This window comes from Engystomops pustulosus, chromosome 3, assembly GCF_040894005.1.
Source record: "Engystomops pustulosus chromosome 3, aEngPut4.maternal, whole genome shotgun sequence".
NCBI lineage: Eukaryota > Metazoa > Chordata > Amphibia > Anura > Leptodactylidae > Engystomops > Engystomops pustulosus.
The window spans coordinates 200,610,755-200,635,560 of NC_092413.1; the positions used below are offsets into that span (position 1 = coordinate 200,610,755).

A 24,806-nucleotide genomic window follows, 5' to 3' on the forward strand; every position below is an offset into this window, starting at 1 on the left:
CTGCCTGAAGTGGAAGATTAGACTAGAGTTAGTGTAGTGAGGAAAGGGGTATCATCCTACCTTCAAGGGTGATACCTGAAGAGATCCAGGACCGAGCTGAAGCCTCCTCTAAGGACCCAGCTGCCTCCCAGCCTGCCCTATACATCCAGGCTGGTGAACTACATCCTGTGGCTCCCTCCAAATACCTCTCCAGTACTCCACCATCTTGTTAAAGGCACGTTTGCTGCGGTTCCTGCGGTTCCAATAAAGAACTGTAAGTGTTTCTGTTCAACCTCTGCCTCCGTCTGGTCCCTGCTACTACCCCTGCCTTCATCACCGGCACCCTGTCCATCACCCAGAGACTCACACTCGGGACATTAAGGGGTTGCCCCAGGGAGATCCGCTATAGCAGCCGCTCCCTCATCTTTTCTTGCCAACACCACCCTGCTGGAGACCTGCCAGGCTGTAGGACAGCCCTCCGGTTCCCCCGTACCAAGCACCGTGACAATAGCGTGCTTAGGCCGCAACCGCCAGCCACTCCGGTACCGTGGGCCCCGGCTGTCTCCAGGCCTCAACTCAAAGGCTAGGCCCGGTGGGGGATGTTGCAAGTGGCGTCACGAACAGGATTTTACTTCTGTGCCTTATTACGGCATTAAAGACTTTCCTTTACTGGAAAAAGACTGTGCTGCCTAACCCTGCTGCCATCCGGGTTTAGGCCCAAGGACTTGTGTGTTTCTGGAATGAACTGTGTTATACTGCTGCCACGTGCGGTCGAGCGCCGCTCCCGCACTCCAGAGGTTAATCTTGGCAAGAACTGTACCAGCTCTGCTACATCCGGCGCTGCTGCGCCTAAAGATTTTTACCTCAGAAACTGTGGCGCAGCAAATAATTCAAGCCCGCCAAAACCTTCACTGGCGGGAAACCCAGATGACGCATCAAGCTCCACCCACGCGCGAAGGGCGCGAACCCCGCCTCCTGTGGCGCAGGAAAAATTAGAGCCCGCCACAGCTCTTGGCGGGAAGGACTTGGACTCCTCCCACTGGCTCGAGGCGGACTTCCTGCCCTGCCTCAGAGAAGCGCCAGAACTTGAGTGGACTTTGGACAGTGAGGACAACACCATGTGGGGTCCTCCGCCTTTCCCTCCTGTGGAGCGTCCGGAATTTTACGAGGTCCTAGAGACTATGGTGGTGGTCTCTGCGCAGCCCGTCCGAAGACCCTCCGCTGGACATCGGCTGCACCGAGGATTGACTCGGGCCTTTGTCACCAGGACATGTTACCAAACGGTGACGCAGTACCAGATCCCACCCGGGCGGTTCCTCGTCCCTATCCCGGCTACCATCCCGGTACCGCGGGCCCACGTGGAGGCGCCACGTGGGGAGGCCCCGACTCCTGGCGAGCCAACGCCTGGGCCTAGTGTTGCCGCTCCACCTGCTCCGAGGCCTACTACTCCGGCTGCGCGGCCTGCTAGCCCCGCGGTGGTGGTTCCTGATCCTCCGGTGGTTCCTGCTCCTGTTCCGGCACCTACCTGTCGCCCAAGGAGATCCGAGCCTGAACCGGAGCCACGAGCCCCAGCACCGAAACCTCCGCAGCATCAAGGCCGAGGTGAGGCCGCCCGCCGGCGACTCCGAGACGCTGTCTCGGACCAGCGACGCCGAGAGAAGGAGGCCCAGCGGTATATGGCCGGCCGATCTACAGCTGGAGCTTGGGTCGAGAAGAACCGCACCACCGGCATGGTCCGGTTCTTCGACAAGTGGAAGGGCTATGGCTTCGCCACCCAGGACTACACCGGACGGGAAGTATTTATACCCCGCCGGTCCGTCAAGAGGCCTGATCTCCCGGAGAGCCAGCACAACCTCAAGCCAGGCGAGTGCATCGAGTTCTCCCTGCAGGAAGGACCTCGAGGACCCTGGGCGGCTGGCGTGATCCGGATCCCCGACTCCGATGAGGACCGTTACTTCCCGCAGGACGACTGGTATGAGGACGACGAGTGGCCGGAGTCCCCGAACACCTCTTCTTCCTCGGCTGCAAGTCCCCGGGCGGTGACCCACGTGAATGCCCCATCCACAGTAATTGTGAGTACGGGTCCCATTGCCATCCATGGGCCGGGCATGATACAGGGCGCCACCCCCACCGGCTCCCCTGCCGGGAGCATTGCCAGGTCCCGCGGCTCTTCGGTGGGAGAAGACATCCCGGCTAGCGAACCTTGTCCGGAGGTTCCATCTAGGCCCCCATCTCCCCTGGCTGGTTACCAATGGGGTGATGACCCGGCCCCGGAAGAACCGGAGCTGGAATGAGCCGCGGCGCGGCCGCTGGGCTCTGTCTATTTCTTCATGGACCCCTCCGTGGTCCCTGGCTCAGTTGAGCCCCCGGCTGGAACAGCCGACACCCCGGGCGACAGCGCTCCTCCCCCTGAAGGTCCGGAGGATGTTGCTGCACCTGCAGTACCCACTGCTGCCACCGGGTGTCCCCAGCCGGCACCTACTCCCGCTGAGGATGCACAGGATTCCCTGCAGGAGCTGGACCCTGTCTTTGCTGAACCCAGCGATACTGACTAACCCCTGAAGGGCTGTAGCCCACTTCAGGTACTGTACTGTGTACATATTGTATATTTCTGTCCTTACCCCAAAGAGCCAGAGACTTTCCTGAGACTCTCACCCTTATTTATCTCAGTCAAGAGACATACCTTGAACTGATTATTGTCCTGTGCTATGATAGCACCCTTCCTCTGCCACAGCAGAGAATTTCTTCAAAGGACTCTGTCCCTCTACACTAGAGGAGACCCTTTGCTTCTCAGTGCACTTTTCCCCACCTCAAGGGCTGTACCCAGAAGATGGACTTTGTTATTAAAGACCTTCTGTGAGACTTTTGCCAGATACTCCAAGGAAAAGTTGCTATTGCTATTGACTACTATATTGCACTTAATGCCTTCCTTTTTAGGTACGGACATTCTGTTTGCACTTCTTTATGCCTTTTCTTTGCAGGAGACATTTATTGTGCTACCCTGAGTAGCCTATCTACCTCTGTAACGTTTGTAACGTTCAAGATGTGTACCCATTGGGCTCCTAAGCCAATGTGATCTTAACCTGTTTGCACACTGTCAGAAGATATGCCAGTAGTCTGCATTAACCCTTTCATAGGCTTTACAGGTTGTAGTGTGGCTGTGTCGGACCGTCTTTCTTGTAAAACACTGACCGCTACCTGATCCCTCAAACCGAGGTTTGCACATGGGGGTAGTCCGTAAACTGCGGGTCTTTAGGGGACCGGGGGTGTTACACAGCTAGCACCTGGATGCCACCCATACATGGGTAAGGATACCAGTCAGGAGGTACTTGTGTCGCATATGCTAACGCAATGCAGATAGACACCATATAATTGCCGCCAGGGAAGAAGCGTTGATCAAACAAATATACAGGCCTTGGTGCAAGGAGTGGATTACAGGACATGACACCACACCTTTCCTACTGTACAGTTCGGTTTAATGGCGTCAGCGACCAACTGTCATACAGCTCTTACATATTTTTGTCTTAGTCCGACACCAACCCAGGTGCCTGTCTCCAGGGCCATGGGCGGTTTGTCCCTACACCTCATATAGCCTGCACTTCCTAGAAGTGCCCTTAGCCCCCTCTGTGCCCAAACCATCGGTAGTCGAGCCGAGGGCGGCTCTTTCAATTGCCCCCGGGGTATGCAACACCCTCGCCGATGCAATGGCGAGTGGGTGCTTGCGAATAAGCCCCATAACAATGTCATCACATGACACCACATCACACAGGGGAAATTGCAGTGGTTAATCCTGCCTGGCAAGGCAGAAGTTGATTTGTGATGTAATAATGTCAACCAATGTCTGTGTTACATCCTGTCTCTGTGAACTGAGAGGTAATTGGAGGAGCAGCCACCACCTGACCAAAGGGAGGTAATAAAACCCCCTGGCCAGGAATGTTCTAAAGAACACTCCGAGAGAAGCCTCTCTCAGGAGAGAGAGGAGAGCAGTCTCTCTCAGGAGAGAGAAGAGACCGGTCCTAGTCAGGCCCTCTGGGTCTGCAGGACGCAAGCAGAGAGTAGTTAGCTGAGCAGTAGCTCAGAATCTCTAGCATACCAGACCAGTGCAGGAAGAGCCTAGCCCCTGCCTGAAGTGGAAGATTAGACTAGAGTTAGTGTAGTGAGGAAAGGGGTATCATCCTACCTTCAAGGGTGATACCTGAAGAGATCCAGGACCGAGCTGAAGCCTCCTCTAAGGACCCAGCTGCCTCCCAGCCTGCCCTATACATCCAGGCTGGTGAACTACATCCTGTGGCTCCCTCCAAATACCTCTCCAGTACTCCACCATCTTGTTAAAGGCACGTTTGCTGCGGTTCCTGCGGTTCCAATAAAGAACTGTAAGTGTTTCTGTTCAACCTCTGCCTCCGTCTGGTCCCTGCTACTACCCCTGCCTTCATCACCGGCACCCTGTCCATCACCCAGAGACTCACACTCGGGACATTAAGGGGTTGCCCCAGGGAGATCCGCTATAGCAGCCGCTCCCTCATCTTTTCTTGCCAACACCACCCTGCTGGAGACCTGCCAGGCTGTAGGATAGCCCTCCGGTTCCCCCGTACCAAGCACCGTGACAATAGCGTGCTTAGGCCGCAACCGCCAGCCACTCCGGTACCGCGGGCCCCGGCTGTCTCCAGGCCTCAACTCAAAGGCTAGGCCCGGTGGGGGATGTTGCAGATCTGTCAGGCTTCTGTCACCACAAGGGGGCGCATAGGAGGCTACTGTATACAGGTTTCCAGCTTCTCAGAGTAGTCTATGTACATAGTGGGGCAGATTAACTTACCCGGTCCCGTTGCGATGACGAGGATGCGGGTCCGACGCGATTCACTAACATCGTGCGTCCGAGTTCCTGCATGTGTCGCTACTGCGCCGAGGTCCCTCGGAGTTCACCTTCTTCTTCCCGGTGCATGTAAGTGCATTGTCTTGCGACACAATTTGAATCTTAAATCCTGCGCTCAGTCCGAATCAGTCGGATCATCTGACGGCCCGCCCCCCGATTTGGTAAATACCTGTCAAATCCTGAAAAATGTAAAAATCCAAACGAAAGTGCGATCTGTGGACCCTTAGTAAATAAACCCACTTTGTTTGTTAACAAGACCTCAATTTCCATATTTTGTCTCTGCAGAACAATTTATAGAACAAGTGGTGACATACCAGCAGTTTGTGGACAATCCGGCCATCATTGATGACCCAAACCTTGTTGTAAAAATTGGGAATAAGTAAGTAATTCTTCATGTCAGAACTTTCTTACAGGATTCCTGTGATGCAATGTGCATTTATAAAGATTTAGGTGCACATTTCTGTACAAAGTGACAAAATGAAGAATAATTCACCCCTTAATACATTCACAGCACGACACTAGCTCCTCTGCTCTGCCATCCATGAAGACCTTAGCAGAAATTATTCGAGGGCAGAAAAATATAATCCGCTGAAGGGGAAGCTCCTCTGAATGCTATAGCCAAGCCTTCTATATACTCATGAACCGTGACCAATATGAATCATTCTCAGGTTCTTGGTATAGATAAAAAGAAGCTTTATGGTTGTTATGGAAACAGTTTTATAGAGGTCCTCATTTTTTATGTTAGAGAGGTTTACAAAATCTTCAGAGTATGTTTTCAGAGTAATAAATTACTCTGTAAATCCTTACTCCTAGGAGTGACAGTGAAAGTCCTGATTACCCCGCCCACACACAGTGATTGACAGTGAGAGTCCTGATTACTCCGCCAACACACAGTGATTGACAGTGAGAGCCCTGATAACCCCGCCCACACACAGTGATTGACAGTGAGAGTCCTCATTACTCCGCCCACACACAGTGACTGACTGTGAGAGTCCTGATTACTCCGCCCACACACAGTGACTGACAGTGAGAGTCCTGATTACTCCGCCCACACACAGTGATTGACAGTGAGAGTCCTGATTACTCTGACCACACACAGTGATTGACAGTGAGAGTCCTGATTACTCCACCCACACACAGTGATTGACAGTGAGAGTCCTGATTACTCTGACCACACACAGTGATTGACAGTGAGAGTCCTGATTACGCTGCCCACACACAATGATTGACAGTGAGAGTCCTGATTACTCCGCCCACACGCAGTGATTGGCAGTAAGAGTCCTGATTACTCCGCCCACACAGCAATTGACAGGAAGAGTCCTGATTACTCCGCCCACACAGCAATTGACAGGAAGAGTCCTGATTACTCCGCCCACACAGCGATTGACAGGAAGAGTCCTGATTACTCCGCCCACACACACTGACTGACAAGGAGAGTCTGTACCTCAGTTAAACTTCCTGATCAACTCCTTCAAGGGTTGATGCATTGAAAGTACACTTCTACAAGGAGAAACTATTTCTTTGGCAGGCTTGTAAATGTGCAGGTACACTATGAGCTACACTTATGCAGCATTACAGACCCTCATCCATAGTGATACGGATTAAGTATCCATAAACTAGAGAGTTCTTACTCGTTGTTATAATTTATTCCACACTTGATTATAGATATTAGCAGTCATCAGTTTCTATAGCAACCCTATAAAAATGCTGAGTTAGAGCTGTTTATGCCTGGAATAAAAAATTTGATGCCGAAAAGTCTCATTTGAGTTTTCCCTTCTTGCCTATCTGCGCCGTTTGCATATATGTAAACGAGGGATGAATAATTCATAGGGCAGGGCCGCCTCATTGTCGTCTCGTCTGCAGGGGATTGCGACGCTTTACTATGTGACGTGACCCTTACAACTTTTTTTTTTCTGTTTGTGGATATTCTATGGGACGTGACACATTTTGGAAAAAAAAATTTACATTGCAAATGTTTTTAATCATTTTAATAATGTGCACATAGTGATCGCCCCCTAATGCTCTGCAGATCTGGATGTTGCCTATGTTGTAGTGCTATCTGTGGAGCTACGGTATTTAACCCTGTAATTTCCTCTACAGATACTACAATTGGCCAACAGCTGCCCCCGTGCTCCTGGCCATGCAGGCCTTCCAGAAACCCTTGCCTAAGGTAGGCACAAGTGTTACAGCTACTCGGACCTATGTTATGTGTGCACTCGTCTGGTATAACATTGGTGGTGGTCTCCATGTCTGGGTGCAGAATGCTCTACTGGCAAATCACTAACATCTTTTACAGCACTAACATCAAGCAAAGACCTTTCTAATTTTAGGAAAATTCCTTAGTGGAGATGACCTATGTGTATGTGTAGAAAGAAATGAATTAAAACCACAGATTTGTTTCTCTGATCTGCTTTATCTTAGTGTACAGTGTCTGGGGCGGCCATCTTTCCTGAGCTTGATTTATACAGTAGATGCTGATACATCTCTACCAAATATCTGCCAGGTCGAAAGGGAATCCCACAAACAGAATTAGTACTAGGGATGAGCGAATCATCCAAGATTGAATTCATTGAGGCTTCATCAAAATTTTCAAAAGATTTCTTTTTGGGCCTCCTTTGAATCAGTCGCAGTCGAATGTTCTTCAGAGGTCCTGGAAATTGGCATGAAAGCCCTCCCCATCCCCACCATGGTTTGTTAATTCTTTACAAATTTTTACATTTTCCCTTGCCAATTCCGCTTTTCTAAGTTCTTGGGTGAATGACCGAATTAGCTAGCATCCATTTTTAAAGATTTATCGGAAGCAAAGCAGAATCAAATTTAGTACAGTGTCTAGAAAACGCCAGATCCTTTACAAGTCTACAAACCAACAAATAGATTTGACAATTGACAGTATCTGCATCAACTAAACAGACGTTTCGACAGAGAGTTGACAGAGATGTTTCAGCAGGGACTAGACAGGGATATATCTGCAGATACTAGACAGAACGTATCGGCAGAGACTAGGCAAGTTGGACACATTGATTAGACATTGATTAGACAGAGGATGGTTGGCAGGACCTACACACAGGGTGGTCGGCAGGGCCTACACACAGGATGGTCGGCAGGGCCTACACACAGGATGGTCGGCAGGGCCTACACACGGGATGGTCGTCAGGGCCTATACACAGGATGGTCGTCAGGGCCTATACACGGGATGGTCGGCAGGGCCTAGACGGAGGATGGTCGGCAGGGCCTAGACGGAGGATGGTCGGCAGGGCCTAGACGGAGGATGGTCGGCAGGGCCTAGACGGAGGATGGTCGGCAGGGCCTAGACGGAGGATGGTCGGCAGGGCCTAGGCGGAGGGCGGCCGGCAGGGACCAGGCGGATGGTGGCCGGCAGAGACCAGACCAAGCCCTATCTACATTCCAAGGCTAAACTTTCCCTCTCCAGTTAAACTTTCACCATGGGCTTCTTCAGGCGATGTTACCATATTTTCCTGGCTGCGGTAATGTACCCGAGCGTTACTTTTCAGGACATGGGAGCTTGCTTTATAAAGTTAGAGACAAAATATTATCACCGGATAGAAAAAGCTTTTTGCTGTATTCCATGTTTAGGTTGCCATGGGCAACTCATTATTCACATATACACATAATTGAGGTGTCCTATTGTCAGGCGCTTTTTCATAAGAACAGATTGGTCGCGCAGCAACATTTTCCATTAGAACTTGTTTTGTTTATCCGGAGAATAATAAGACATGAATCATGTAATTACCCATTATGGCTGAGCGCTATTCTTTCAAGGTGGTTAGAAATAGAATTATTTGTTTGCGAGTGCTCCATTTTCTCCGGCACAATGGTTGATTATCTAATCTGCAGGCTATGGCTATTCAAACAAGTTTAGTATTTATTCAGAGGTTGTTTACCAATGCGGGATGGATCCTACTGAGCTATTGTCTCTCTCTCCCAGGGTTTATTTGTGATCACCAATTATAATTTGAATTATTGAAATATTGCAGGACGACGAGCAAAATTAAAATACATTTGTAGAATGTCAAAAAGTAGCAAACGGCAAACAAATGGGTGTTACAGGATCAATGCATTATTACCTGGCAGAGGGGGTGGAGCATGACACTGCATACTTAATGAGGCACATTTACTAACAACAGTGTAGTGTGTACCATGTGCAGTTACCTGTGTAGCGTGCAGGGGGCGCCAGATGCAGGATTTCTGGTGCACGTTCTTCATGAATCTGGCACCCCTTGCACTTTTTCGACTTGGTGCACCACTTTTTTTGGTGCATGGGCGCACAGTCCTTAGTAAATGTGGCCCAATCACTTTATAAGTGATGTATGTTTAAATCCCACTCCTAGAACATACGTTCCACCATTTAATCTAGTGTTGCAGCCTATTTAGGGACAGAGCATTGACCAAAGATGCTGACACATAAGGTTGGCAGGTGGGCACAGGGAATCTTTCCTTGGTGTTCTTTAAAGGACATCTAGCACCGGGATGAAGGGCTGTATATGCAAATGAGCCTGAGGTGCTCCAGGCTTCATTAACACCTATGGAACCTAGAGCCCCTCAGGGTCATTTGCATACAACCCTTCATCCTGGTGGTACATGCCCCTTAAAAGTGCATGTTATGCTTCACTCCATTATGTATGGAATTTTAGAGCAGTTTACATGAAAAATTAATGTATTAAAAAAAATTGGAAATATTTTACACAAATGGTTTTTTAAAATAATTTTTACAGAATACTGTTTGACCGAGAGGGAATCGACTGCCGGAACCCTTTGCTATCGGCAGAACTGGAGATCAAATGGTCCCTTGCGGTGCCCTAGACCACATAAGAGTTTTGATATTGATCCTTGTGGTCCTCCATTCTGCCGATCACTTGGGGGTCCCAGCGGTCAGATTCCCCATGATCAGACATTGGGGTTTGTTAAAAGGGGATAAATGTGTCCAATGAAAAATCTTGTACCAATCCTGAATTACACTTCTGTGTCCTGACCGGACTAGTTTAAGAGATTGGCCTCACGGGACAATAACATCTTTTTGTTGGACTTAGTAAAGAGTTTGCTAATTTTGTTAACACATTGCTACTTATCCGGCACGGATCGTGAGCAATATAACACAGGCTTGCATTGAAGGGTCTCTCTAAAATTTTTGTAAACAAAGGTAATAACTGATTATCGTTACAACATGAGTGTCAGTGCATCTAGTGGGGGGCTCCATGTAAGGTCAGAACCATTCTGTGCATGTATCCATGTCTACATAGAACTAACCCAAATACTAACAGACTTTTATATGTTCTTTTTCTCGTTTTCTTTCAAGTACTCTTGCTTTGATTACGTCTGTGCAGTGGTAGATTCCATTAGATTTTGTTTTTCTAGTCTCTGTGGCCAGCAGACAGTATGTATGTTTCTCATACACGTGCTTGCTTGCTTGCCTGTCCTTGCTTCACGGCTTTCTACATGTGTTTTTTTTACTTTGGTTTTACATTCTCATTTTATTCATTTAGATATTTCTGTTTTGCTTTCTTTTACGTTTCTGTGGTCACCGTGCATTTAACACAGGTCACGGTGGACACTCTGATGAGAGACAAGATGCCCAAAAAGGGCGGAAGATGGTGGTTCTCCTGGCGAGGAAGGAACAATAATATAAAAGTGGTAAGCGAATTGTACCAAGTTCTAGTTTTTTCTTAAAAATGTTCTTTTTTCCAAATTCAAAGTTATTGTAGGGATCAGTTCGTTAATAGTGGATGTTCCCATAAGCTAGTGGGTCTCATAAACTATAAATAGAGCTAAATGGTGGCTACTAACTACAGGTCCATTTAAAATTTATAGGACTGATGAATTTAGATGAGAACAGCCTCAACCATCTTTGGCAGTGTCCTACCAGAATGAACTTCAATGATCAGACAATGATAACGTCCTACCACAAGGAAACCTCAAATCAGACACTTGTCACATACCGGTTTGGGTCCTACCAGTTTAAATCTCAATGATCAGACATTGATCACATATCATTGGGATTCTTACCAGTATAAACCTCTACGATCAGAAACTGATCACCAATCAAAACCTCAATCACATATTAGTGAGGGTCCTACCAGAATAAACCGATCAGATACTGATCACATAGCGGTGAGGGTCCTACCAGTATAATCCTGGACGATCAGATACTGATCACATAACGGTGAGGGTCATAACAGTATAAACCTGGATGATCAGATACTGATCACATACCGGTGGGGGAACTTCCGGTATAAACCACAATGATCAAATGCTGGTCACATACCCATGGGGGTCCCACCAGTATTAACCTCAATGATAGACACTGATCACATACTGGGAGTCCTACCAGTATAAACCTAGTCAATCAGACACTGATTGCATATCCTGTAGATAGGTGATAACTTGTAAACTTTCTTACACCCATTTATCATGAATGACCTGTAATTTCTGTACAATCCAAAGACCAGGAAATTTAAAGGAGCTTCCAGGGTTAGAAAACTTTTTTTTCACATACCCTATTTAGGAATCATGGGTTAATTCAGGTGGGGGCTCATCTCTATTCAGGTCCTTTACTATAAGTAAGAGCAGCTAGTGTTTTTCTCTCTGTTTAGGAGAACCAGCATGCCCATGTATTATCAGTACGGTCTATTGACCTTCATAAGAATTGCAGTGCTTAGAGTCTCCATTGGGGGAGCTGCAGGGAATGTGAACACAGATAGCTTTGGAGGTTGTGGTATTGGGACAACCTCTGCTTACTTTATTGTTTAAGACCCCCATTATATAAAAAGGTACAGTATAAAATATCCGTCATATAAATAGGATTTCCTCTTAAAGTTACCAGAAGGTCAAAAGATGTTGAGAGTCCTAAGGTGAAACCCATCCCTGGGTTAAGATTTTGAGAGTCCTACAAAAGTCTGAAGGACAGTAAAAATGGAGAGAGAACTGAGGCCATCTGAGCCGGGCTTAAGGGGTGTGATAAACACATAGGCTCGTAGGAACTTCTCATGGCCATTCATTGGATGATAAAGCTATGGCTGCATGGTGGGTACAATCATAGTTATATACTAACAACTAATAGTGGATATGTTTGCAAGGCAAGTTACCCAACCCAATACATGGCTTGAATTCGACACTTTTGTGTTTCTACTTGGCCAAATATATTCTTGCATTCTTGATATCAAGTGGCCACTAACCACCATATAGCCATATGGTGAATAAATATTGGGTAATATAACAGATTTATTTTCAATTAAATTTCGTCTATTGGTGTTTGCCCCTTGACACTAATCACAATTTTAGTCTGGACCATACATATATACTGCATATATTTATATTTAATTTTCATGGTAAATATTACAAGCACGTTATGATTTAAGAACCTATAAACTATTGCATATCTGATATTGTAAGACATGTCCTATGATTCGGTGGCTTTTCGCTTCCTTATACCTTATAATAACTGGATTAATATCATATTTTTCTAAGGAGTCAAAGACGGAGCAAGGCTTAAGTGGTAAAGGAGCTTACCCCGGTGAAGAAACTGCCGACAATGGTATTGAGCAGAGGTATGTCATTAAATCTGCCTACCAGACTGTAAAAAACAAGAATATTCTCACTAATGGGTAAAAGAATTATATTTTAGCACTAATTAGGTTTTTGAGCTAAATTTCTGAGCTCTTTTACTAGATATGTATTTATGAGGGTCTAGAGCTCCAAATCCTCAGCCATTATTGATTCTAATGAACACCATGTAATACATTGGGGGTCATTTACTAAGGGCCCGAATCACGTTTTAACGTCGGGTTACCCGGATTTTACAGTTTTGTGCCGATTTTCCCTGAATTGCCCCGGGATTTTGGCGCACGCGATCTTGTTTGTTTCTCTTGAATGCATTATTTTACACCAAGCACACGTACATGCTGGTGTGTGTGTGTGTCCTGTGTAACAGGATCTGTTCTCCATTTATTTCCAATGGAGAAAAATTGTGCAAAAATTATACAAAGGGGGTCCTGTCTACATCACAGAAGCCCCTTTTGGCAACGTCGTCTGCTAATTATGTGCGCCTCTTTCGACGTTACTGTCCAACACCCCGGCCATAGAGCCGGTGATGTCATAATTAGCGGACGACAAAGCCAGAAGGGGCTCCTGTGACAGAGGCAGAAGCCCCTGAGGCTCATTTGCATAACTTTGAAAGCCAATTTTCTCCAAAATGAGAACATTAGAAGATAAATAAAGAAGGGATCCTGCTTCAGGGAACTTGCACCAGCGTGCAAGTGTGCTTGGTGTACAATACTGCTTCCATGTGGTAGTTTTCCTTTAAATTAAATTTAGGTTTCATCCTTAGAGGGTTAATTCCAAAGCAGTAAACTGATTTCTTTGCAGTCGATGCATTTTAAGCCTGGCAGGATGCTGTGGCTGTACAGCTATGTAATCTGATTACTATACAGACAGGGTTATTTTTACTCCATATGATTCATAGCCTATCACATCGGAGTGCTAGGTATTATAGGAAACCATATTCTCAATGGAAGGAGTCTGGTATGAATGGAGGATCAAGTACAGCTCGCTCATTGACAGTTTAACATACAGGTTTTCGGTATCTTCCCCCGAGACGTCGCCTTCAATAGACAATCAATTAATGCACTTAGTGAGTCAGAGCAAATGTATTTTTCGAGCCCACGGCCAAATGCATTTTCCGGTTCATCACGTCATCTTCCTGTGTTCGTTCCAGGATTAAGGATGAGTCGTCATCCAGCGACGAGGACCCCAGAGTAGCCAAGCAGAATATCGGCTCCTTGCAATCGAACCAAAGCCACCCTTCATCGTCTGGTGTTACGTATAAGAAGACGCTACGGCTGACCTCTGACCAGCTTGTGAGTGCCCGATACAAGTCTATTCTCGATTACATGCTAATGTTCTGCTGGGAATAGTGGGAAGGTGTTAGTGCACAGGGGGTAGTGTAAATCGCCATGATGTCTATGGATATTGTCATGGCTTGCGTCTCCCGTACGTAGAACATTGGGTTGATTAAGGCACGTAATATGCTGCATATATTTATAGCTTCCTTAGGTTATTTTATTTAATGGGCTCTATCAGAATATAGGTCAAGACAGCAACCTAATAAGTCTTTATAAGAAGGTATTAGAAATTAAACTGATTCTATACTAAAAGTCGACAAACATAATGGGGTTGTCTCACAGGTTAAGTGTCTTATAGCAGCAGACCTCCCACTAAGAACCCACCGATCAAGGTAGTCCCAAGGTAAGGATAAGAGGTCCTGAAAGAGAGATGTTGAGATACAATGACGGCTCCAGGTTTCAGTAGGCCCCTTTGCAGTGAACTCATGTGGCTACATTAAAAATTCAGAAACTAATTTAAATATTCCCTAAATTATCATTCCCAAACAGCCCTATCATGGTTATGTTATCTACAGTTCCCTGATAGTTTGCTACTCCATCTTGGTTCTATTATAAACCACCCCCACTCTTCACACGGCTGCTGGGGACTGAGATTCGGCAGCTCTGGGCCCCGGCACTTTCCTTGTTGTGAGTTGTAAGGATATTAGCCTCATTCATTTGAGATATTAAATAACCTTCATTCTCATTATTTGTGGGTCTCCCAGTGTTGAAACCTTTAGCGATCAGATAATTGTAACCTGCTCTGTGGATAGGTGATAAATTGTGAAGATTTCACTACTTTGTATTAATGTTTATTTTTTTCTTAATTAAGTTAAGCTAAGATAATATACAGGTTGATTTGGCCCTTAAACCACCATCCATATGGACCTGTAGTTGGTTTAGGGTCCTAAATTGACCTTCCAGGTCCTCTTTAAAGGAAATCTATCGGGGAAGGGGGGGTTCACCAGAGCCACTCTGAGCTCCAGTTTCCTGTCTAATTCACGCCCCTCTGTAGCATTACCCACCTCCTTCTGGCTCCAGACCATCCTTGCAGCCGGTACCATCAACCAACTCTCTCCAAATTCTGTGTGGTCGGATAATCTTTGCACAGGCGGCTGCTCAATGGGGATCCAACTGCACTTAGTTCTTGACATTGATGCGGCTGAGTTTCTGCTTAATTCCAAGTTACGACTTAACCTGTGACAAACCTCTTGCTGCAAATCACAACACCTCCAAAAAGTTCCAAATAAACTAACATGAAGAAATAGATGCAATTTTAGAAGCTAGCGTTGGCACCGTGATGATGATGGTGGAACACTTTAATATATTAAACACATGAATGTGCTGGATGAGAGAAGAGACCTGGAGCCATTGCGGAAACATGTTAGCTGAGGCTCACACCTTGTGACTAGCGTGCAGAGTCTGAATATAATTGGTCTGATGTCAGAGGGAAGTGCATTAGGGATGTCCATTAGATGTATCACGCTACAACACAGGAAGCAAATTGTGATGTCTGGTGAAAGGGGCCACGGCCAGTAATGAGTCACAATCAAATTTACAATATCCACGGAGTCAGGAGATTTACAAGAAGTGTTGTGTGCTAAAAGAAAAAAAAATGTAAAAAAAAATAAATGAATGGGTTTGAGAGAATGAAAGATTTATGAAGGTTTAGACTTCACTGTCTACGTGTAACATAATAGATGGCATTCTATAAGCCGCCACTTGTAACTCCACTTTGAACTACTGTTATGAAGGAGGTCCATGGGTTATATGTAATGGCTGATTCTCTTTGCATATAAATTAAAGTTTGTTGGGCGAAGGGCCTAAATCTGGGCCAACTTTTAGTATCCTTGCACATTAGCTTCTAAAGCTTAACCTTTAACTACGATTACGTAAAGACTTTATGTGTGATAATGAAGTGAAAAGTTTTGAAAATTCTGGCCTGCATGCTTATTTATTGCTGATTTATAAAACAAAAGGGTAGAAGAACTTGGTCAACAAGTCACATCTTTGGCTTACAGAGCCGATCTTCTGAGATGTAGGGTAAGATGAAGATAAAGGTATACTATAGACTTCAGCTGATCCCACGTCCCAAAGAGAATTGGTCATAGCCAAAGACACGCTGTGGTCAATAGAGTTCTTCCGCCATTTTGTTGTGACAACTGGTGAAGGCCTCAGTATTTGAACCACCCCAGATCAAAACCTACGTCAACAGCTTAGATGTTATGCAACACCAGAGAATTTTAAGACTGTTGACAGATCCCTATTTTTTTAGGACTAGAATAACACCCTCCTATCTGATAACTGCATACAGATAATACATCAGTTATATATAACAAAGGAGCGGGTCATCCTTCGATTCCACAACTCCATCTTTCGAGGTAGAATGAGAACGCTCTGGCACTCAAAATATAGTGATCTGGTTCTACCAAAATCTGTGGGTTCCATCAATTGAGCCCTTATATGTATAATGCAGAATATAATTACTGCTTGCCGATGATGTTCAGTGCATGTATTACAACTATGAATATAAACCAAAAAATTCTTGTTTTCCAAAAAGTTTCATCCTCAAATAGCCTCAGAAAACGGCTGCTCAAAATAACATATTTTAAAACCATAAATAATATCTTTCCTGGGACCTAATATAGACATAGTCGCAGAATAAATTGCAGCCATTGTTCTATGTAGCGCCATGTAGATGGGACGGATCATGGAATGTGTTGTTCTTCCCCCGAAGACGACTGTAATTATTTTCTGTTACAGAAAAGTCTGAAGCTGAAAAATGGTCCAAACGACGTTGTGTTCAGTGTTACCACTCAATACCAGGGAACGTGTCGCTGCGAGGGCACCATTTACTTGTGGAACTGGGATGATAAAATCATCATTTCTGATATTGATGGAACAATTACCAGGTAAGTTCTGTGTGAAGTACGGAGTTACTTGCGGGGACGCGGTGCGAGCAGAATGTGCTGCTTCCATTACCGTCCTTTAATTGCCTTTTCAGAAAGCGTGTTGTTCCAGCTTCTATTCATTCCTGGAATTGATGGAAACTTTATTCCTTTTCTGAAGCAACAAATACATATATATTAATGGTCAATACAAAAACTTTTTGGAACCTCCGTTCAAGGTCTTCACTTTGATGATGAGGTCATTTTCTATCAGGGAAGAAGGAAAGACATTTTCGGAGGAATTCATCAAGTGCCTACACCAGCTTGTTGGCATAAAAATAGTCTAAAATTTTATATCTTGTCTTTTTGCAGTTTTTATGCCGTCCTTGACACTTTCCTAAATATATGTGAGACTGAGCAGTCAGGACATGACCACCAATAGACTTACAAATCCCCTATCATTTATGCCAGGGACTGGAAGGAATTACAACTTAAAGCACAGCCCATCCCTGAGCTGGTGCATCTTCTATATTCTGGTGTGCAGAGTACATGTGGAAGTGGACTGACAGGAAGCAGAGATCTAGAAAACTGTGGGAATTATTATATTTTTTTTCATTACACAAACAATATCAATTATTTACTGAAAGTGGACAACCCTTTTAATGGGAACCCGTCACCATATTTTTCACATATACAGTTGGTGACAGGTTCCCATAGAGCTCTGTAAACTAGGTGACACCCTTATTTTAGCTAAAAATAGTTTCCCTCATATCTATCCCTAAAATCAATTTTGTTATCTTACCAGGCATCAGAGGTAACATGTCCTGCTTGGCCTGCCTGTTCCATCCTCTCCTCCCCATGTTATATGCCTCCTCACCATTGAGCACTTTACTTCATGTGACCAGGGTGATGCGATCTAAGGTCCTTTAGCCAGTAACATTTGCAAAGTCTACCCCATGTATGTATCTGATTGCATGAAATCACATAATGCCTCCATGGACTTCTACTACTCTCCACTCTCCATGGGGACAGGCTGTGATTTCATGTGATCAGATACATACATGGGGTAGACTTTGCAAATGTTACTGAATAAAGGACCTTGGATGATATCACCCTTGTCACATGATGTAACCGAACTCTCTCTCAAGATTCCAACAGGGAACCGTGTAGCATTTCCTATCCTTGGTAATAAGTATACAGAGCTGTATATGTCTGTAGTTGAATATTGGCAGACGGTCCCTAAGTATTGGTTCCATACTGTAGCATGTCCTAGCAGTGAGACCTGTCCACCAGTAACAAGGAGGCTGGGCAGTGCAAGTAAAATTTAATATGCAGGGCTCTATTAATATCATTGGACTCACATCAGGTGAGTTGCATATCAGGCAACATATATTTAATTTTTTTTAATGAAGTATTTATTTTGGGTGGGTTCATTTAAATGGCAGGTTTAAGCTCTGCCAAGCACCATGTAATTTTATTAAATAAATGTATTATTTTACAGAAATTTGGTAAGAAGATTCCAGAAGTTCATTTTGATCTCAAATTTGCTATGTTTCTTGATCTCTTTCAGATCCGATACTTTAGGTCATATTTTACCAACACTAGGAAAAGACTGGACTCACCAGGGTATTGCAAAACTCTACCATAAAGTCAGTCAGTGAGTATTCCAAATTTTTTGCCCAGCTGTTACCTCTGTTTGGGGTGTGCGATTGTTATATTGTGACATTAACTATAACTAAACGGGTGCCTTATTTGTGACTTTCGCTTCAGGATACTGGGTTCTTTTAGTATTGTAGACCTTTGACCTTTGGGTCATAGAGACCCTGTGCATCCTGTTTCTAAGATCTTTTAGATTTACTACATCTTTTTACCTTTTAACTCACAGAAATGGTTATAAATTCCTCTACTGCTCTGCAAGGGCCATAGGCATGGCAGACATGACCCGAGGATATCTGCACTGGGTTAATGAACGTGGCACAGTGTTACCCCAAGGACCTGTCCTTTTGAGCCCCAGTAGCTTGTTTTCTGCACTGCACAGGTATTTCCTTTTACAATGGATAAAAAAAATGTCTGCCTACAGTTGTGTCAAGTTTTGATGTTCTCCTGTTTTTATTTTTTTCCGTGATTTATGGTTTTATCATTTAACTTTGTTTTGGTAACAGGGAAGTCATAGAAAAGAAGCCCGAAAAATTCAAAATTGAGTGCTTGACAGATATAAAAAATCTATTTCTCCCAAACACTGAGCCCTTCTATGCTGCTTTTGGGAATCGGCCTACGGTAAGTGCGGCTGCAGATTTAAAATACTCCTTTGCTGAAAAGCAGTAGAGTCATTTTGTGATGTTGTATTAAAGGTCACATGACTGCATGCACATGATGTCATCATCTGATAAGTCAATTGGCAATAATATTTTAAGACCAGCAATTAATGGGTTGGTCTTAAAAGGGTGATCCGCTGTATTAGGCGCTGGGACAGGGAATGGTTGGGGCGTGCCAGGAAGGCGGAAGTTGTGGGTGCCAAAGTGTCATGTCTCTGTAAACAAAGAGCATGACAGACGCCGGTGTGGGACATTGGGGGTGCCGGAAAAGGTAAGTGCAGGTTTATTTTTTTGCGGCCCCCCTCCATCCCACCTGTTACAAGCCATCTCTAGATTTTTTTTAATAATCTCGGACAATCACTTTAATTTTAGGTTTCATCAGCAATAAAAAAAACCCTGCCAGAATTGTTAAGAGTTTTCATGTTATTAGGCTTCCTGAAGATCATGCTTGATGTCAAGGGAGCTGCCATACAAGGTAGCTAAAAGAGGCGTGGTTTTCCTTATCCCCTCAAGGAAAACTTATTTGCATATTTTTTTCGGAGAATCCCCTAGTGGAGCATCCATGGCTATAGACTCCATAAGTCTTAATTGGCAAAGTCTCTGTAAGGAGAACTCTTACTTCCCGATCGGACCCCTTATGCTTACACTGTTTTAATGTTATTATATTGGATCAGAAAGTCTAGTTTGATGCCATCCCCTCCCCAAGATATCTCAACCTTATTCATAATGATTATTATTCTGCCACTATCCCAAGATAGATGTCAATTAATCTGTGGTGGTTTATTTTACTATATTGTTGCATAATTTTAGGGAGCTTGGGTCAGTTTTTTGGATACACAATATACACAATGGGGGTTATTTACTAAGGGCCCGAATCACGTTTTTCCGGCGGGTGACTTTTGCAGTTTTGCGACGATTTTCCCAGAATTTCCCCTCGTTTTTGGCGCACGCGATCGGATTGTGGCGCCGCGCTTACCTGCACCCAGTGTAGCTTGGTGAACTCCGATGGACTTCAGCGCAGCAACGACACCTGGTGGACATCGGGCGCATTACCTTAGTGAATTGCCGAAAGACCCGAATCCTCCACAGAGAACGTGCCGCTGGATCGCTGGATGCACCTTTGTGTGCTGAAAACTACTGACAGATTCCCTTTATAAAATTAACCAAATTCAAGCAGAATAAAGGATAGACTACAGCCCAACTTTTACGTTTTTGTTATGTTCTACTACGATGTCTTGAAAGGAGTTGTCTTCATAAAAACCCAGCCAAGTCAGAATTTTCTTGGATTATCAGAAGTTTTTTACTTTATCTGAATTTTTTTTTAATTTGGATATAATGGCCCGTTTTTGTCTTATTGAGTTGAATAAAGTATATTTGGCTCTTGCACCGGTTAATGTTTAATGCACAGCGGGGTCATTCCCTGTAAGGAGATGAGGCAGTATATCTCCTGTGTAGTCACGAGCACATGTGCATGTTAATATTTTATGTATTCAAACGCAGTGACATCCCCGCAGCTCATCATTCCCCGTGGTAACAAGATCTGGGTTTTGGCAGGATTAGATCTCGCTGAATGGGACAGAGATTAAAACACTTGTATTAATCCAATAAGAAGCGTCTGTGAATTTACGGCGGTGTCCAAATAAAATCCGAGCACTTGCGCACATTTAGAGAATATTTATTGAGTAATAGACGGAACCTTTTTATAGGACTTTTTCTCATTCTGTGTTTTTATCTGCGTACACTGAGGACTTCCCTTTATGACATGATAAATCAATGGAAATGCTCTGAACTTGCCGGAGTTGATGCCATTATTGCTCCGTAAAACTGCCAGCACGGTAAACTAATATGCGTTTTTATGATTTACACAGGATGTTTATTCATATAAGCAAGTGGGAGTTTCTTTAAACAGAATATTTACGGTCAATCCCAAAGGAGAACTCATTCAGGAGCACGCGAAGACCAACATCTCCTCGTAAGTATCTGTTTTGTCATAACTTGGAAAAATCGAAGATTGCAATGTGATGGGAAATATATATCGCGCTCAGATGTAACACTGCTTATAAACACCACTTTTTCCGACATGGAAAGCCACATCTAGCACAAATTATCAAACCTTACTGAAGCTTTTGGGCAAGCAAAGGAACTTTTTATCTCCAACATGGTGCTGGATCGGTTTTACGGTGGGTACTGAAGAGTAAATTTTTCACTCTTTGTTTCATTGCAACCAATTAGTAAGATAAAAAAAAAGTTCTATTTTTTCCTAGTTAATGTACACGCTGCCCCCATCTTGATTGAAAAAAACAGAAATGTAGATATTTTTACTAATTTATTAAACAGGAAAAACTGAAATATCACATGGTCAAGTATTCAGCCCCTTTGACTCGCTGTGACTCGTATTTAACTCACATGTTGTCGATTTCCTTCTGATCCTCCTTGAGATGTTTATACTCTCTCAGGAATCCAGATGTGTTTATTTAAACTGATTGGACTTGATTAGGAAAGACCTATATAAGACTTAACAGCTCACTGTGCATGTCCGATCACACAAGAATCATGAGGTCTAAGGAACTGCACATGGAGCTCAGAGATAGAACTGTGGCAAGGTACAGATCTGGCCAAGGTTACAAAATAATTTCTGCAGCACTCAAGGTTCCACATAGCACAGTGGCCTCCATAATCCTTAAATGGAAGATGTTTGGGATGACCACAACTCTTCCTTGACCTGGGGACGACCACAACACTTCCTTGACCTGGGCGTCCAGCCAAACTAAGCAATCGTGGGAAAAGAGCCTTATTGAGAAGAACCATAAGATCACTGTGGTTGAGCTCCAGCGATGCAGTAGGGAAATGGGAGAAAGTTCCATAAAGTCAATGATCACTGCAGCCTCCAGCAGCCGGGGCTTTATGGGAGAGTTTGCTGACAGCTTCTCCTCATTGCAAGACTTATAAAAGCCGCATACAGTTTACAAAAAAAACATATGAAGGACTCCAAGACTGTGAGAAATAATATTATTTGGTCTGATGAGAGGAAGGTTGAACTTTTGGTGTTAATTCTAAGCAGTGGAGAAAACCAGGTGCTGCCAAATCAGTCCCAGCAGTGACACATGGTGGGGGCGGCATGATGCTATAGGGGCAGGGATGGGACGACTGATGGGACGACTGATTGTAACTGAAGGAATGATGAACGGGCCAAGTACAGAGATATCCTGGATGAAAACCTCTTCCAGAGTGTTCTGGACCTCAGACTGGGCTGAAGGTTTATCTTCCAACAAGACCTAAATGGGTCCTAAGCACACAGCTAATAACACAGCATAGGTTTCAGAACATCTCTGTGACCATTCCTGACTGGCCCATCTAGAGCCCGGACCTAAACCCAATGGAGCATCTCAGGGAGACTAGAAAATGGCCTCCACCAATGTTCACCATCCAACCTGAGGGACCTGGAGAGGATCTGCAAGGAAGAGGCAGAGGATCCCCAAATCCAGGGGTGAGAAACTTGCTGCATCTTCCCTAGAAGACTCCTGGTGTACCAGCTCCAAAGCTGCTTCTACCAAACACCAATCAAAGGGGCTGAATACTCACCAGGGGATATTTCAGTTTTTCTTGTTTTGTAAATTATCAAAAACATCTACATTTCTGTTTTTTTCTGTGAAGATGGGGGCAGAGTGTATATTAATGAGTAGAGTAAAATATTTTTTTGATCTTACCAATTGGCTGCAATTAAAAACAAAGCGTGAAAAATGTAATACTTTCCTTTCCCACTATAGAGCAGGAGGAGCTGAGCAGATTGTATATAGTGTCCTATCTGCAGGCAGCATGTTATAGAGCAGGAGGAGCTGAGCAGATTGTATATAGTGTCCTATCTGCGGGCAGCATGTTATAGAGCAGGATTAGCTAAGCAGATTGTATATAGTGTCCTATCTGCAGGCAGCATGTTATAGAGCAGGAGGAGCTGAGCAGATTGTATATAGTGTCCTATCTGCAGGCAGCATGTTATAGAGCAGGAGGAGCTGAGCAGATTGTATATAGTGTCCTATCTGCAGGCAGCATGATATAGAGCAGGAGCTGTAGAAATACAGTACATAGTTTTTCAAGTCAAGCAAAATGAACTTGCTACAATGAACATCTATGCAGCAGCCAGAGAACCATTTATTATTTCTCTTTTCCAGGATTCCATTCCAGCGCTAAAACTAAAATGAGATGCATTATGCATTCCCTTTTAATAGAATTTTTAATATTCGTATCTTTTATATTAATGGAATTTTAGCTGAACACCTGTAATTTCCCAGTCATCTTGTATAGAAAATATTAACAACCACTCACAGACAAAACTCTACACACATAATCCCCGCTCTAGTCTTTAATCTTAATGCTTTGATTTGGTCAATTGTCAATACGAAGCAAAAATAGTCGAGTTCTAATTAGCACATAAATTGATTAAATTTCCCATTTTCTAAAGTATCCTTCTTCAGTAATTATCTCCCCTATGTTATTAGACTATGCAAATACCTGCTGATTATTACGCTCCGTGCTGCAGGTAATTATATGATGATACCTTCCTCAGAAAAATATGCGCTATTTATTATAATGTGCTAATCCCTAGTAGCATATACTTAATGTTGCTTCATTGTGCTTAACCTTTTGCGGGATTTTGACTCTCTGCCTTTCATCCACGGAAGGATTATATGTTCTAGAACAATGGTGATGGAATTGATTATATGTTAGAGAGCTTCCAATTCATCCTTCTGTTTGCAAAAGTGTAACCTAGTGTATAGTACACCTGGTGCTATAGTGACGTATGGACAAAAATGTGCTGTAAAACCAAGGAAATTCACATGATTTTATGTCCATAGAATATAATATTGCTAATAAAGACCTCTATATAGGTCACTGATCCATCATTACATCACTGCTGACAATAGATGATGTCACAGCTTATCTCCTCCTCCTCCCTGTACAATGACCTCTATATAGATAACACTGACCCATCATTACATCACTAATGACAATAGATGATGTCACAGCTTATCTCCTCCCTGTACAATGACCTCTATATAGATAACACTGACCCATCATTACATCACTACTGACAATAGATGATGTCATAGCTTATCTCCTCCCCTCCCTGTACAATGACCTCTATATAGATAACACTGACCCATCATTACATCACTACTGACAATAGATGATGTCACAGCTTATCTCCTCCCCCTCCCTGTACAATGATCTCTATATAGATAACACTGACCCATCATTACATTACTACTGACAATAGATGATGTCACAGCTTATCTCCTCCCCCTCCCTGTACAATGACCTCTATATAGATAACACTGAGCCATCATTACATCACTACTGACAATAGATGATGTCACAGCTTATCTCCTCCCCCTCCCTGTACAATGACCTCTATATAGATAACACTGACCCATCATTACATCACTACTGACAATAGATGATGTCACAGCTTATCTCCTCTCCCTGTACAATGACCTCTATATAGATAACACTGACCTATCATTACATCACTACTGACAATAGATGATGTCACAGCTTATCTCCTCCCCCTCCATGTAAAATGACCTCTATATATATAACACTGACCCATCATTACATTACTACTGACAATAGATGATGTCACAGCTTATCTCCTCCCCCTTCCTGTACAATGACCTCTATATAGATAACACTGACCCATCATTACATCACTACTGACAATAGATGATGTCACAGCTTATCTCTTCCTCCCTGTACAATGACCTCTATAAAGATAACACTGACCAATCATTACATCACTACTGACAATAGATGATGTCACAGCTTATCTCCTCCCCCTTCCTGTACAATGACCTCTATATAG

The 24,806-nt window shown here is 44.1% G+C and overlaps 1 protein-coding gene across 6 annotated transcripts in view; it reads left to right on the plus strand.

Annotated features, from left to right (window-relative positions):
• LPIN1 (lipin 1) overlaps positions 1–24,806 on the plus strand; it is a 122,953-nt gene that overhangs the window by 91,721 nt on the left and 6,426 nt on the right. For 4 of the 6 annotated variants that reach the window (XM_072143596.1, XM_072143597.1, XM_072143599.1 and 1 more), the window contains exons 10-20: positions 5,135–5,228; positions 6,950–7,019; positions 10,164–10,241; positions 10,406–10,498; positions 12,332–12,411; positions 13,578–13,719; positions 16,507–16,655; positions 18,202–18,288; positions 18,517–18,669; positions 18,794–18,908; positions 20,815–20,918. In XM_072143596.1, coding sequence (XP_071999697.1) covers positions 5,135–5,228; positions 6,950–7,019; positions 10,164–10,241; positions 10,406–10,498; positions 12,332–12,411; positions 13,578–13,719; positions 16,507–16,655; positions 18,202–18,288; positions 18,517–18,669; positions 18,794–18,908; positions 20,815–20,918 — 1,165 coding nt within the window. Of the gene's footprint in view, positions 1–5,134; positions 5,229–6,949; positions 7,020–10,163; positions 10,242–10,405; positions 10,499–12,331; positions 12,412–13,577; positions 13,720–16,506; positions 16,656–18,201; positions 18,289–18,516; positions 18,670–18,793; positions 18,909–20,814; positions 20,923–24,806 lie in introns of those variants that run through there. The other 2 variants (XM_072143601.1, XM_072143598.1) reach the window with 2 other exon arrangements.